At 28.9% G+C, this 16,576-nt stretch overlaps 2 protein-coding genes across 6 annotated transcripts; one reads left to right on the top strand and one right to left on the bottom strand.

Annotated features, from left to right (window-relative positions):
• Positions 1-132: 132 nt before the first annotated feature.
• Positions 133-2,513, bottom strand: LOC106793247 (ABC transporter F family member 4-like). The gene is made up of 3 exons (XM_014760028.1): positions 1,713-2,513; positions 431-1,218; positions 133-349 (listed from the first exon to the last, which is right to left on the bottom strand). The coding sequence occupies exons 1-2, from the start codon at positions 2,182-2,184 to the stop codon at positions 443-445; spliced, it is 1,248 nt and encodes a 415-aa protein (XP_014615514.1). The 5' UTR covers positions 2,185-2,513; the 3' UTR covers positions 133-349; positions 431-442.
• A 979-nt stretch (positions 2,514-3,492) lies between these two features.
• Positions 3,493-14,742, top strand: LOC106793256 (putative mediator of RNA polymerase II transcription subunit 26). Of its 5 annotated transcripts, none has more exons than XM_014760050.1 (17): positions 3,493-3,713; positions 4,247-4,427; positions 6,967-7,064; positions 7,143-7,216; positions 7,393-7,660; positions 7,744-8,619; positions 8,685-9,060; positions 9,144-9,277; positions 9,355-9,438; positions 9,521-9,700; positions 9,781-10,044; positions 10,118-10,307; positions 10,509-10,580; positions 10,795-11,055; positions 12,477-12,641; positions 12,729-13,202; positions 13,707-14,742. In XM_014760050.1, exons 2-17 carry the CDS (start codon positions 4,373-4,375, stop codon positions 13,952-13,954), a joined length of 3,819 nt encoding a protein of 1,272 aa, XP_014615536.1. In that variant the 5' UTR covers positions 3,493-3,713; positions 4,247-4,372; the 3' UTR covers positions 13,955-14,742. The 5 variants fall into 5 exon arrangements, with proteins under 5 accessions (XP_014615536.1, XP_014615535.1, XP_014615534.1 ...); XM_014760049.1 differs by having other exon boundaries at positions 9,141-9,277; positions 9,784-10,044; XM_014760048.1 differs by having other exon boundaries at positions 9,141-9,277.
• Positions 14,743-16,576: the final 1,834 nt, after the last annotated feature.

The raw sequence follows: 16,576 nt of genomic DNA, 5'->3' as shown, positions 1-16,576 counted from the left end.
TATTTAACCTATCTTATGGCTCTTATGAATATACACTCACGTGTGATTGAACTTGAAATATTTATTTTATTTTTATATTAATACAATAAAATCACTTACACATTAAAAAAATAAAAAAAAATAAACTAAAGATTATTCTATAATTAATAGCACAAATAAAAGATTCTTATAAATAAAACGTTATAGGACTAAAAAGGATTCTATGAATCAACCTCTCAATAGTATTTTCTTATCATTTATAATTTTAAAAAAATATAACTTCTTTTTATATATAAGATAATAAGGTACTGTTTTGGTTCCTTCTTTACTGTGACAGTAGGTTTTTTTCTTCCTTTCTGCACTTAAACATCTAAAATTTGTATAAATAAATTATTTGTAATTATATATATAAAACAAGAAGAAGAAGGAAAAGAAGAAATAACTTATTTACCATTAATACAGACTATTCATTTATTGAGACTTCTTTCCTATTTGATGTTGAATCATTCATCTTATTTTTATTATTTTTGTTTGAACCTGAAAGATCGAAGTCCACCAAATCTTTTTCCAAATTACTAGTATTAGTGGCTGCTTTCTGAAGAGTATTATTTTTTGATATTTCATTAGGTTCAATCTCCATTATTTCTTCTTCTTTATCTTCTTTTGAAGGAAAAGAAGAAAATTGTTCTTCTTCTTCTTCTTTTTCTTCTTCTTCTTCTTCTTCTTCTTCCGATAATAATTTATTGGCTTTTAATTCATTTTCCTTTTCATTTATAGCAACAGATTCCTTCATATGTGCTTTCTTCGAATGATTTGTTACATTATCTTTATTAATTTTTCTTGATCTTCCCTTAACCGGTTTAGAAATGTTCTCTTCGACATTATTTTCAGTTTTATCTGGAACATTATCTGTTTGATTCTGCATCTTCTTAGTAGTCTGTGATTTCGCTTTTTTTTCATCATTCATTACTACTTTAGTATTATTTTTTGTTGTTTTAGTTTTAGTATTAATCGCTTTTTTCTTTTCTTCTACTACAGCTTCATTTTTTTCTACAACTTTCTTTACTGGTTTCATTTTTGTTTTAGTTTCCTTAGTTTCCTTAGATTCCTTAGGTACTTTAGGTAGTTTAGGTAATTTTTCAGCAACATATTTTTTCTTTTCTTTAGTATCCGCTAGAATACTATCTGCTTCTTTAAGTGCTTCAACTTTTTTGGCTCTTGTGTTTGGTTTTACTTTGGCTAAAACGAAAATATTCATTTATACATTCATTCATACAAAAAGAAAAAAACTATAGATTTTATTATCACAAATAGCTGCTTGTTTCTTTTTATCTTCTATAGTAATCTAAGAAATCTAGTGATATATCATTTATTGAGAATAAACATAGATAAATTAGAAAATATACAAAAGCGAAATATAATTAGTTATAATTCGAGGAGTTTCTACAAAAACACGTATAACGATATAATTGAAAAATAATATCCTTGTGAGAACGTCATTTAAACTTATCATTTTTCTATTAAAAATATCTTTCTCTGAATTATTTTTCAAAATGGACGAAGCATCGATAAAATATAAAAATGTATGAGAAATAAAAAAAATATATATATATATGTATATATGTATATGTAAAAAAAAATGTATTTTGACTAGTTAAAAAATTGAAAAAAAAAAACAGTAAAACAAAGAGAAAGATAAAATAAATAAAATTAATCGTAAATAAATCGTATACCATCATCAACGGTGTTTAAGTCCGCAATATTTCCCGCCTTTTTTGGGATCTTTTTAGCACGAGTCTTTTTCGTAGGTATTTTTTCAGAAATCTCATCATTGGCTTCATCGATTAATCCATTCGAATCGTTAGAAGATAAATTATCCTCAGTTAAAGGTTTGGATTTCTTAATGACACGTTTTAATTTTGGCGTTTTTTCCTGAACCGGTTGTTCTTTAGCCGTAGGCTTTGCAGTAGTATCTGCCTTATTTCTCGTCCTTAATTTTTTAAGAGGCTCCAATTCAGTTTCTATTATTTCATTATTATTGTCAGCAGTATGGGTTTTGGTAGATTTCGTAGATTTCGTATCCTTCATTTTGACGACTGTTGATTTGGCGAGTTTTGTGCGTTTCGGAGGCGATAATTTACCGGTTTCCGCAAGTTTTTCCATCGACTCGATGTCGGATTGCTTTGCATTTCTACGTGATGCCATTTAATTTCTTTTATCTTTTTCCTTCTTTTTGTTTTTTTTTCTTTTTCTTCTTTTTTTTTTATTTTTAAGTTTCTTTTTTCGGATTTCTTTTTTTTTTAATTTATTTGCTTATGTTTACAGAGAAATATATATTTACGTAAATATTTTTACTTTTCTTTCGTTGCCTTCTATTTTCGAGATGATATTGCTCGAAAAAAATAAGTTGAACAATTCTTTTTAACGTTTTCTATATATCATCTATCTAGTCTTTCGTGTGTTTCATCAACGGTTAATAACGACTCCTCTTCGTACCGCCTTTTACCGGTGTTCACAACTTACATGCGCGACCAAGTTAATAGCAGATCCTGAAATCGGTACATCAGCGCCGTCTTTTTATACGAAAAAGACCCTATACGCATGAGATATTGATTTTCTAATTGACAATTGAAAATTGACTATCATAAAGGTATTATTTAGAAGTATTTATTACGTATCATGTTTCATTCCCCTCTTATTCCTTCCATTTATTATTTGTTGTAAGAAGTTGCCTTTTTTAAATTTTCAAACTTACATTTCGTTCTTATCATACAATTTTATTTTGTAAATTACTTGTCTTACAAATTTTATTTAATTTTAAGCAATAATCGTTAATAATACGAATTAAATACGTATACATTTCGATAGATTGAAAATATCAAATTTGCGAGTACGATTAATCATACATTGTTCGCGATTTTATTATCTTCGGATTCAAATTTCATAAAATTCGCGCCATTTTTTGTCCACATTTTCTCGAACTTGAGTAAGATGAGTCAGTGTTTTTATTCACTTCCTGGAGAAAGGATCGAGGAAGAACGTTTAACTTATCGATATTAAAATATACGGTTCATAGTAATATAATTATAGTAAAATTCATATTAATGTACGAGAAAAATAATAAATAACAAATCTTTAAATTAAAAAGTAAATTCGCGAATTAAACTAATAAAATCGTGATTAATTTGATGGCAGATGTCGCTCAAATTCATCCTCTATTTCTTCCTCTAGTGAACTTATTTTCATGTACGATAATATATTTATTTACACTGCAGCAAATAAAAATAAACTACACAGATAATCGATATATCGAGTAAATTTAAATTAATTTAAACAGAGTAATATATATATATATATATATACAATTTGTTTTAATTGAACATATTTGAAAATAAATGAATTTGTGTCTCGTCGATAAGTTTGGTTGAAATCGATCATGCGCAGTTAAAATTTCGTGAATCATCCCCCATTGATATGGTTTATTACATTCCATCTTATTACCGTTTGGTTCATGGGAAGAAAGGTGCCCCTTGTTGATCAAGGAGGCAAAGAGAAACAACGGCGGAAGTGGGGATCGTGCGCCATTTTCTATTTTTGCATAAGAGTGATTAGTGTGTTGTATGTGTACGTTTAGTGTATTAAATCAAGAAAATAATAATAATCATTTTGATGCTGATTTGCCGAAGCAATGAGATGATCGTTAAGAACACATATACCAAATACTACGATATAAGGTTTATCCAACTTATCGTTTGCATTATTACGATAAAGTTCGTTTTCGTTCGTTTATAAACACTTTTACTTCGTTCTCCTTTTTTTTCGAGGAGTGAATGGTGAGAAAAAATTGTATTTCAATAACCCAGCGATTGATTGTTAAATAAAATTAAAAAAAATAAAAAGAAAGAGAACGTGAGGGAGAAAGATCGAGAGAAAGAGAGTGAGAAAGAGAGATTGAGCGAGATAGAGGGGGGAAAGGGAGAGAGAGAGAGAGAGAGAGAGAGAGAGAGAGAGAGAGAGAAAGACAGAAAGAATAAAAGGATTTTCTTTATATCACTTAATAAAGAACAGTGACACATATATAAAAAGAAAATCAGTCTGTGATATTAAACAGTCTTAGAATATAGCCAAGTGTAAATTATACACAATCGCGTATACACATATATGTTGTGTGAAACATAGATAGATCGTATAAAGGACTAGAAAGATATATATATACATATATATATATATATAAAATATATATATATATCTCTATATATACATAAAGAGAGAGAGAGAGGGGGGGAGAGAAAGAGAGGAGAAAAAAGAGAGGAGAAAAAAGAGAGGAAGAGAGAAAGAAAAAAGAAATTAAAATAGTGTAATACCTTAAACTTTTCTCGTGGACGAAAGAAGAATGTCTTTGGAATCTGTGACAAGTGAAAAACAGCTGCTAAATCAAAAATCAACAGGTATTTAAAAAGTTTGTTATTTGGTATTTAAAGATTTTATCAACTGGTACATAAATGAAACATTACTTCTTCATTGCTTATCCCTCCTAGCAATATTTCCAATGCGTTTGTATAGAGTAGCGATTAGAACTATTCTTGTTGTTTGGGTGCTCATAGATCTTTCATTCTCTTATGCTCAATTATTTATTTCCTCCTCTTCGATTCTTATTGCTTTTGATTTTCAAATTCAGCATCGCATTATGACTATATTCCTTCTACTTTTCTCTTATATCTTTTATATTTCCATAAAAGTATACTAACATGTATGCGATCACTTTTTATTATCTAACAATAAATTAGATTAATTGGTTGAATAATTTTGTAACTTTAGCTTTTAGATAAATAAAGTTGGAAACAATATTCTTCAAATTATAATTAATATACATGATCAAACAAAACAATATTTTATTTCAGTTTCTCATAAATGTATTCTTGTCGATATACTAAAGGAAGGTTAATGATACAAGAATATTATTTGCCTTTATATAGTAATAATATATTTGAATTACAAAAGGAATTAACAAATACAAGTTTTTATTCGATCTTTTTGGTAACAAAATATAAAATAAAACTATAATACAAAAGAAACATTAATAATGCAAGCATATTATTTACTTTTATATTACAATAATATTTTAATGTCAAAAGAAAAAATATTGGGAAAAGGATATAAAAAAATGATTGATTAAAATATAAGTAAATTTAAGCATAAGTAGATGATAATAAAAAGTTAATATTTTCTTTGAGGTTTGAGCAATATTTACATTCTCATTTAAAACTCTTAATGTTGTAATTAAAAAATTAATAATTATTAACGAATAAATAGTTGCATTTGTTTATAACATTTTTGTTTCTCGAGGTTACATAATTTTTAATGTCTCATAAACGTATAAAAATATAATAAATAACTTTTTATTATAATTCTACTGATCCAAAATATTAATCCTTGAAATATTAATAATTTAAATAAGTTTTTTTCTTTTAGAAATTCAATCAGCATGACAATAATATAAATAGTATATGTACATAAATATATTTAAATTTATATAGCATTGCTTTACTTGTTGCTAATGTATATGATTTATTTGATTTATTTTGATAAACATTGTATGTTTAATTATTGCAAAGAAAAAAAAAGGAAAAGTCGGTTAAAAGTATTTAATTCGAATAAACCGTAACATCAGTTAATCCAAATACATGTAACAGATTTAATAACATCGTAAATATTTGATTGGATGGGAAGAATTTCGAAAGTCAAAGGTATACTTATGTTAGTCTAAAAACTTGGGCCAGGAGGCCAGTTAGTGTCGTATCATCCGAAGTAACGTATCTTTCTTCTATCGAGGTTAAATTTCAAATTCTCATCTGTTATCATCATCATCATAGAAATCTGTTTATTTCGTTTATCGATCTTCATTTTATTATTATTCCTTGTAATATAATTTATTATTTTTTTTCTTTTCACACAAATTCAGAAACCGCGTTAAGTGCACGCTAAAGCTTCGCATATATAACAATAATAATAATAATAATAATATTTTATGATAAAACGATTAAAATATATTGAAATTATCTGCTAGTATAATATTTCTTAAAATTGAATTTTACCAGTGAACATTCGAGATATACATACACGTACACAAATATATACTTAGAGATATATTCTCTGTTAACACAACTCAAATCTCAAAGTCCTTTTCGTCCTTTATTAGTAAATATTTAGCTTAAATTTCAGAACGGTTATAACGAAAAACAGAGAAATAAGTTGAGTGAAACGGATAGAAGAAGCGCAGTTTTGTAGCGAGCTCTATGATTTAAAGTACTTATACACATATATATATATATATTATAATATATTGTTATTAGGAAAAAGATATAGAGTTAGATTATAAAGCAGGACTACTACTATTTAGTTAAATTAAGTTTAAGGTGTGATTAAAGTTTAATTTTAAATTATAATCTAATTAAAAATGAGATTAGACCATGCTCAAACTTTAATCGGTTCAAACTGGTACCGACGATCTCGAAAACGTCCGCTTGTCGGACCCACAGGATCTCCATTCCTAGATGCGACTTTGGTAGTACAAACCCGAGCATGTCGATGGTTTCGTAAAAATAAATCAGTAAATCCGTTAAAACGGGTAACTTTCCGTAAGTACTTTCAATAATTTTTTTTTCCCATTGATTCTATCCATTTCTCTTTATGGAAAGATTTATATAGCAAAAGAAGAAAAAAAACAACTTTACTTTCCTGATTTATCCTCCCGTAGCTTAGGATATGGTTTTTTTTCCTTATTTTTATTTTAATAATAATAATAATAATAATAATACTGTATATATGTAACGTAAAATTTAATATAATACTTTATAATAAACTTTAGAAAAGAATATGTATTCTATATTGAGATCTTAACACATAAATTGTATAGATATTTAAATTTGTGATTTATACATTTATAATATTTTGTAATGAATAATTCTTTTTCGATGTGTTTTATAGGAGATGATGCAATTATATCCATGTCCGTGGCTGGGGAGGTAACTGATACTTCCATTATGGAAATTGGACGTTCAAGACCTCAATTTCAATATACAAGGGTATATATCAATCATTTCGAAAAGATTTTAGAGAAGATACATATTGTATATGTTGTAAATATTTTTGTTCATATTTAGGAGGAATTGATGACGATAAAAGGTTTACCTTTATCTAAACGCAGACCTGGTTTCCTGGATACTTCTTACAATAAGTACGACAATAATATTTAGTATTCCTATATTATTAATATTATTTATATTATCATATTTATTTTTATATATTTCTCCTTCGCATAAGGCTGATTTATTTATAAATTTTTCGTTTTTTTTTATTAATGTTAATTGTATCATCTGTAAATATATATTTTTTGAAATGTTTTTACCAAAGTACACGTGGTGTATGGGACCCTGAACGTTGGCATTCAAACAGAAAATGTAGTGACACGCCGCCTAAAGATGACAAAGGTATACGTTCCGAACCCATTACTGAAAATCATAACAAGCGTCGCAGTGGTGATCCTCGGGAACGAATACGAAAAGAACAGGATGGTATTGTTTTAAGTCCCCAAAGACGAAGTTTTAATTCTGGATGTTTTGTTAATGTGACGTGTAATGCGCCAAGTAGACGCTCTGAAAGTCCGATTGGTAAAACAGAGGTAAATTACATACGTATATATATTTCATTGTCGTTTACAGGGATTATCATTAAGAATATTTTAAATCCCTCCAAATCTTTCAGGTCAGTCATCGGGAAACAGTTCGACGGATCGGTAGTGGTAGAATTTTGACACGTGACATATGGGACTTCAGATCTGAAAATGAAAAACTTGAACCAGAACGTACAGATTTTTCATATATATCTGTTACACGTGATCGTGACAATAGAGAAAGTAAGGTAACTAAAGATCGTGAAAATATACGGGATAGAGAACGCGAACGGGATAATCTACGTGATCGGGATGAAAGAAATGAACGATATGAACGTCGATCATTTGGTCGTGACTTTGGAGATCGTGAAAGAGATCGTGATCGAGATAGGGGAGTGGATAGAACCGAGCGTAATCATCAGAATGATCGTGATAAGGAACGGGGACGCGAGAGAAGATTTAGTAATGATCGTAGAAAAAGCTGTGGTGATAATCGTGATGCAAATGAGCCCGAGTGGTTTAGCTCAGGACCTACGTCCCAACATGATACTATCGAGCTAAGAGGTTTTGAGGATATTCCAGAAGAAAAAGTAGTTAGTAATAGTGCCAATGTTAAAACTCGAAAATATCCTGCTCCAAAGAAACGTGGAAAACGGAATTCTTTAGAAAAAGATGACAAACCGAATGAGAATATAATTGGTCCTAAAGGACGTAGTACCCCAACAACCCTAGATCAATCAATTAATGCTGTACCTGCACCACATTCTCCTATATCTGAACAAAATGAGCCATCATCTGATTCTAACAAAGAATCTCAGGATACTAGCGATAGCATCATGACAGAATCAAGTACCGAGATGGCTGATAATTCCGAAGCTCGTAAAAATGATGAAAATAGTCATCCCGATTTTAATCTAGACGACTTCTTGAAATCTGATACTTTTCCTGGTGTTCCTGATTTGTTAACAGTAAGTAAATAAATATTAATTATGGAATAAATTAAACAGGTCTTTAAACATATTATTTTATATAGAATGGAGTTGGTTCAAATGGTGGATCATGTTCTCGATTTAGTCAATGGTTTAAAAGAGAAAGCCCTATTCAGCAACAAACAGAGAGTTGCAGAGCTATAGAGGAAGAAATGTTGAATAATTTACTCAATGATATTTCTGAACCAAATATTCAAATTCCATCAGTTACTGAATCAAATGCATACTTTGCTCCTATATCACCTGCTATTTCAACTACTAATAATACTACATCTACTACTGGTGTTAAACTCCTCGAAATGTTGCAACGTGGTAATAAGCAACAACAGCAACAGCAGCAGCAGCACAATCAAAATGGTCAAGCAGATTTAACTACACCAGTTATATCATTAATGAAAAATTCTTCTATCAAAGATATGGGTAAAATTATTTCTGATATTATAACATAGCTTGAAGATATTTTAATATGAACGTCTTGTAATACAATATATTATTTACAGAAGTAGGTGGAAAAGTTATGCATAGTGTAGAAGAATTGGAAGCACGAATGCGTGGCGGAGTTCCTCCACCTTCATCTACGGCTGAGCTGTCCCGTGTAAACAAGACTGAAGAGGATCTTTCTGCGTTTAAAAAATTGGTAAAATTGTTAAACTGTTTGTAAACTATCATATGATAGATCTACTTTTTATTTATTTTAATATTTTTATGCTTAAGCTTGCTCAAGTAACTGGTGGACAAGCTGTACCAGCAGCAAACGGGCCTATGCCTCAAAAACCACAATCTGTAACATTGATGCAGGTATTATTTGTTTTTTCTTTTTATGCTTTAAATATCTAACATTTTACTAACCTACTACATAATCAAATAAACTTTTTTGCAGTTGCTTAATTCACAATTAAAGACACCACAACAATCGGTTGTTCCTCAACAATCACATGCAGTTGCAGATCAAATTCATCCTTCAACATTCAATCACGTTGGTCCCATTGCTCCTACTCAACATGCACACCAAGTTCAAATGCAACACGAAAACTTAATTAAAGTATTGCATATACAACAGGTTTGTTATTATTCTTATGTGTCGATAATTCATTTTTAGCTCAAGTGTTTCTGTAATGTTTGCGATCTATGATATATTAGCAGCAACAGCAACAGCAACAACAACAGCAACAACAGCAGCAAAAGCAACGACAGCAGCAACAACAACACTCTGATATGCTGTCTATGATAATGAGTGGTCAACGATTGATGGGTGTTAGTCCTGTGCCAACAGATATGCAAATGATGATGAATAATGTTACTCAATCTGGTCAAGAATTAACACAAAGACCAGAAGCACAAGCTATAATTCAAGGTTTGCAGCAAGGGGAAATAACAAAACAACATTTGATTCAACAGATACAGGTATATATTTGCAATAAATAGATCTAATTAGTCAATGAATAATATTTATTGGTATTAATATTAAATTAATTAGAATCCTGGCTTGCAACATCGACATCGAGAGCTTCTCGTTAATATTCTCAAAATGTTTGGCGGAACTACTCCTCGCGCGATAAGTCCACATCCAAATGCACCTACTCCACAAGATCACATTTTGCATCAAATGTTGTATCAACAGCAGCAACAACAGCAACAGCAACGAATTCCTTCTCCTATGAATAATGGTAAGTGTCTATGAATATGATCGTCATTTGTTCTATTCTTTACTTTCCTAAAATTTTCTTTCTACTTTAATTCCAATATCGCGCAAATAAAAGACAATAAATATTAGAGATACAAAATGAATAATTGAACAAATTTTGTTAAATATACTATACTAATATGCACAGTATCTTATAAACTATTTGTATACGTTCGGAATGCAGCTTATTGCCCACCCCCAATAATTCCATCAAATGTAACAACCAGTCCCAACACATTATCAGCAAAACATTCAGGTAAAAAAAAAATATTTCAAAAGAAATAAAACGAAAAGACGAAACATTTATTCTCATTTATTAAATCTCCTCATATTTTTGATCTTGAAGAAACAAGATAAACTTTTATTCTAAAATTAATTAATAATTAAAAAGCTAGTGGAGAGAAAATTCAATAAAATAAGAATATTTTCAAAAGCAATTTTACAGAAGATAATTTGTGTGTTTTTAATAGTGATACCACACAGAGTACCTTCACCACGGGAACTGGTTATGCATACTCAATCCATTATGCAAAGTGCTTTAATTAAAAAGAAATTAGAAGAACAACGTGAGAACTTTCGCAAACGACAGGATCAGCAGCAGCAACAACAGATTCAACAAAGACCGTCCACTCCTGTTAATTCTCCAGCAAAGCAAACGATGAGCCCAACGCCACTTGCTTTCACGCCAACATCAGTATTACGAAAAATGACTGCCGATAAGGAACCAGAGGGTGCGAATCATTTAAACCATCAAGTAGAACCAATTTTCTCTATTTCTTCTCTTTATCATAACAGTCAGGATAGCTTTAGTAAGTTCCAAAATCGGTGCATTTCTACACTACAGCTATGCCAATTTTCCGATAGCATGTACAAACCTATAACTTGTGTTTTTAAATATCAAGAAAATCATTTTAATAATGCCTCGTCTATTGCATATAACATGGGAATGAACAATAGGTGTAATCTTGATACAGATGAAACAGCATTGAAAACTAAATATTTTTGTTCCTTAGTTCACAACCAAGATTCTAACGATAATTCGAATTTAAATATGTTAAAGGAAGATAAATTGATCGTTGATAATATCAAGCCTTCAGATAAAAATATAAGATTGAAAGAGATCAATGCAATATTAGATACAAATAGTAAAGTAGTGGAAGCAATCACTTTAAAAGATAAAGAATGTATCAAATTATCTATTAGAGATTCATCAATTTCAAAGGTTTTCGTTTAAAATTTTAACTTTTGTCAAATCAACAGCACATACATGCATATACATACACACACATACATTCCACCATATTTTGTTTTAAAAAAAAGAAACTTACAGTATATATATGTTATTTGAACTAGTAAGTATTGTAATACCGTATCTTCAATGTTTTTTGTAAACGAAAAAAATGCATATTTTTCTTTTTTATTTTTTTCTCGATACACACAGTATGTAACTTTTTATATGTTTATTTTTAGAAGATATATTCTTTTGAGTTCTGTAAAACGTGGTATGAAAACTATCACAAGTATAACTTGGTGTCTATATCACACAGATCGTTGAAAAAATTTATCTTGCTTCTAAAAGTTTGTCGAAATAGTTCTTATAATAAAATGCTTTATAAATATATCTCACGCTTTCAGTTTACCTCTACACTTTATTCATTTCTCCTTTACAAACTTACTCTAAGTAATTTGTCCTGCATATGTACACACAACTTTTATGTAGAAACTTCTATATGACACGTTATGTTATACTTATTATTAAGAAGAAACAATGGCACAAATATTATTTCATATATTTGTATATTATATTGAAAGTACTTTTTTTCATAAAAATGAATAGTTATTGTGTTCGTTACAATATTTATGTAAAAAAGAATCTATGTGTTTCCGTATCATATAAACATATAGATTCTAAATTGCATGCTACAAATACAGTATATAAATTTGCGTGAAAATTTTAAATTAAATGTTCGTTTGTATTTCAATAAGAAAAAGTTATTACCACTTAATATGTAAACTTTTTCTTTTAGTAGTAAATGATAATAATTTTTTATTTTTAACACATAACATTTCCAAATTTATATACTTTATTATTTAGATTGTTTTATATATTTATATGTATATTAATTTGATTGTATTTATGTGTTTAATACAGGTAACAGCAATGATCTAGCAAAACTGGCTAATCAAAATCAAGTGCAACAAATGCAATCTGCAGTGCAATTACTTACGCAAGGAGTTCTGTCGCGACATAATACATTGCGACCACAGCAGTCTATTCAATCTTCATGGTCTAATCCAAATATTAAGCAATATCCTGGTATGTTTGTTTGTATTGCTTAATACAGTGAATTGTTTAACAATTATTGAGTTAAGAAGATAATATGTAGTATACTTTCAATTTTAGGACGGCCAATTGTAAAAGGTGGTGGTGGTAACACTGTCAATCAGTATCAGTACAGCGGTAATTTAGACTTTCAACAACAACAACAACAACAACAACAACAGCAGCAGCAGCAACAACAACAGCAGCAGCAACAACAACAACAGCAGCAGCAGCAGCAGCAGCATAGACCTATGACGAATGTATATGGCAATCCCGCACGTTCCAAGCATGCTATGGCTCCCACAGTATCATCACATCATAGTGTTGCTCAATACAATGTTACTCAAAATACTATGATAAACCAACGATCAAATCATATGAATCCCCAAATGAAGCAGGTTCAACAAGTTCAATCACATATGGCTAATGTACATCAGCAACATCAGCAACATCAGCAACAACAGCAGCAGCAACAACAGCAGCAACAACAATCGCGATCTACAAATCCACAAGTGCAACTTATGTTGAATCAAAACTACAACTCCAATCGTTCAGGTATGTATTAGGTGTACAATTTTGCTTCCGCCGTTTTTTTTATAAGCCATCTATAGGATATACAATTTGGTAAATATGGATATTTTATACATATATCTTATATAACATCTTTTTGTTTATTTTGTTATCCAATACTAGTTTAAAACTAACAAGTTTATATGCGTTAAATACTTTTTGTTTTCCTTTTCCATAAATATATACGATTATCATATCCAGTATTCTTATGATCACATATTAAGTTCCAGATTGATGCTCAAATTGGAATAATTAGAACTCCCATTATACCTGTATTTCCTTTTTAATCCATTGGTTCAATCAGCAATCACATTGGATTTAAATTAAGTAATGAAATATTGGAAATTTTATATTAGCTTAATATTTTTGTTTATTATTGCAGCGTAATAAGGAACTACACATTACACAAAAATTATATTTTTTTCCAATTTTGTATCTATAATTTATAGAAAATGAATTATACCTATAATTAATAAGATATGTTTTTAGATGGACGAATGATGCGATCGCAACAATTAAATATCAACGTTGGCCGTCAAAACTCACCGGGTCTTGGATTTATGGGTAGCAATGGTGGAGACTTATCTCCAACATCAAATCAGTTAGCACGATGGTTTACTCCTGAACTTCTTGCGCAAGCTCGAGCTGGTAAACTACCAGAGCTTGTTCAAACAAATGTTTTGTCATTGGAAGAATTAGAAAGACTTCAACATGCTTCGACGAAGGTGCATAATTGATTCAACACGTTATTTTTCATTGACATTTTTGTTTCAAGTAGTATATTCCTGCTTTCGAATCTTCCATCAAAATTGGATTTGCTTTCGTATTAAAAGGCATGAGTATAAAAACAATTATTCGTATTACAAAAAAAAAAAACGAGCGCAAGTGATTTTTACGAAATGGTGCTGGAATTGTGAAATTTCTTGTTACGCAATCTCACGTGAAAAGAAGATTAAAAAAAGAAAAAAAAGAAAGATATACAATTAATTATATATTTTAGTCTTTCAAGCAGCGTATAGAGCGCAGTATTTCTTCTTCTTTTTATAAGCATACAAAGTATCTCATAGGTTAAATCCTTCGAAATTTCAGATTGTATGTTAAGTAGGAATTACAAATGTACAGAATAGAAAGAAGTATCGTGTAAGATTTACATAGCTATTTACATGTAAAAGCCATTTAATGACACATTATGTGAACAGCTTTCTGTTGTAAGAATGATGTATTGCTTATAAGACTGAAACACTAAACACAAAAATTCTTACCGACATAAATAACAGTCATAGAAAAATCAAGATTTTATTTTAAAATAAGAAATTATTAAATGGCAGCATAATCGTGTTTATTTGCCTAAATAAATTTATTTGCATGTAAGAGGATATTTCTTCATTATAATTAGGATACGTAATCTGATTATAATGTTAACGCCAACGATTATTTACACATTCACAACATTTATGTAAATTTGAATTATTTATTATTATAAGTGAATATCCTATGATGTGGTACAAAATAATAAATAGTAACACATGATCTATGTTTATTGTTACCACAAAAACTCGATACTTACTTGTATTAGAGATTTCACTATGTTTTTTGCTATATATATATTATATATATATATATATATATATATATATATAAAATAAATATATCACGGTAATGCATAAAATGAAAAATTCGCAACATTTTTTAGGCAAATAAGATATATGCTGATTTATGAAATTAGTTATAAATCACAGTGCTATGCTCTAATACAAATACCTATGTAAATTTAGACACTGCACTTGTCCTATCCCTATAGTTACAGATTACTGCGAACTTTATTAACTTGAAAAAGTATATATGAATGGAAGAGAGACAGGACTTCGTGCTCCTTAAGCATATATTATAAAAATAGATATATATATATATATATATATACTTTATAGAGGTATGTGTGTACAGTATCAATCTGACAGATGGAAGTATAAAATAATAATATTAATAATAATAATAGTAATAAAAATAATAATCTAAAAAAGAAAGATATCCAACACAAAATCGATAACAAAATGTTTCAAAGTTTTTATGTACTTACAAAAAAAAAATATTTCATCAGAAATAGAGAGAAACGGGTTTAACGAGATATCTTTGTACATTGAAAATATTTTTTCAATCGCTGCTGCTGCTAATTATAAGTTTATTGCTTTAATAATTAATATCTAATTAAACATTTCAATTGATTAAATTTAAATGAATATATAAAAACAAACAAATGAAAAAAAAAAACGGAAAGATGGCCGCCAACATTAGACAAGTCCATTCCTTTTCTCACTTTCTTTATATGTTGTATTATCTATTTTTATTTTCTTAGTTTATATTCGTTTAAATATCGCATTTTATAATAAGCGTATATCATTGGCTATATTTTCAATGAGATATTAGAAGATTCTATTTCCATTTATACTCATTACGTAATTTATACCGATTATAATGTTACGAGCTGTATTAAAAATATTAAACGCGTCCTACCCAATATTATTAGGAAAACTGTATTATAAACAGCATTAGCTACTGAGAAAAGTGAAAACAGTCTAATAAAAAATTCTTTATTTACGAAAAGATATACATCATTTAAAGATTAATTATTAGAAATTAGATAAAAGATAGAATGATTTTATATATAGTTATATACTTTTATATTTGTCGATTATTATATTTCCAATTAATTTAAATAATTATCTAGACAGAGAAATCTCGTTTCTTCTACTTTCTTCTAATCGATGGAAATTTATCTATAATATTAAAGCGAAATGTGTAACATCTATGAATATGTATGGTATATGATATATTATAATATAAATATATCATATATCATATATAATATAAACTGATCTCTTAATATTTCCTTATTGAACTTTTGAAGTTTAAAAATACGTCCATAATTATCAGAAAAAAAAGAAATCGCAGGAATGAATTATTACTATTATACAAAAAAGATTTACTTAAGTATATGATTTAGAATGAATTCAACGTGTGTAGAAGTGTATGTATTTGTAAAACGTTTGTGTATTCCATCTGAGCCTTTAACGAGAGAGAGAGGCTACAACATATTATCACCCAAATTATTTACTGAATGGAATAATTAGGAGAGAGACATATGTGTTTTGTTTCTATTTTTTAATTTTGCAAAAGTACTCACGTTTATATTTGATCTCTAATTAAAAGACAAAAAAAAAGAAAAAGAGGGGTTTTTGTTTCATTTAGTTTTACGGTGAGATAATAACGAGTGTCTTGTTTTAGGGAATATACGTATATATATATATACATCCACGCGTTGATTACGTGTACGTATATACGTTATAATCAAAGTAGTTTTA

This window comes from Polistes canadensis, unplaced genomic scaffold (assembly GCF_001313835.1).
Source record: "Polistes canadensis isolate GaletaPanama2010 unplaced genomic scaffold, ASM131383v1 scaffold_12, whole genome shotgun sequence".
NCBI lineage: Eukaryota > Metazoa > Arthropoda > Insecta > Hymenoptera > Vespidae > Polistes > Polistes canadensis.
The sequence above is the reverse complement of the archived record's forward strand: the minus strand, read 5'-3'. Positions and strand labels throughout refer to the sequence as shown.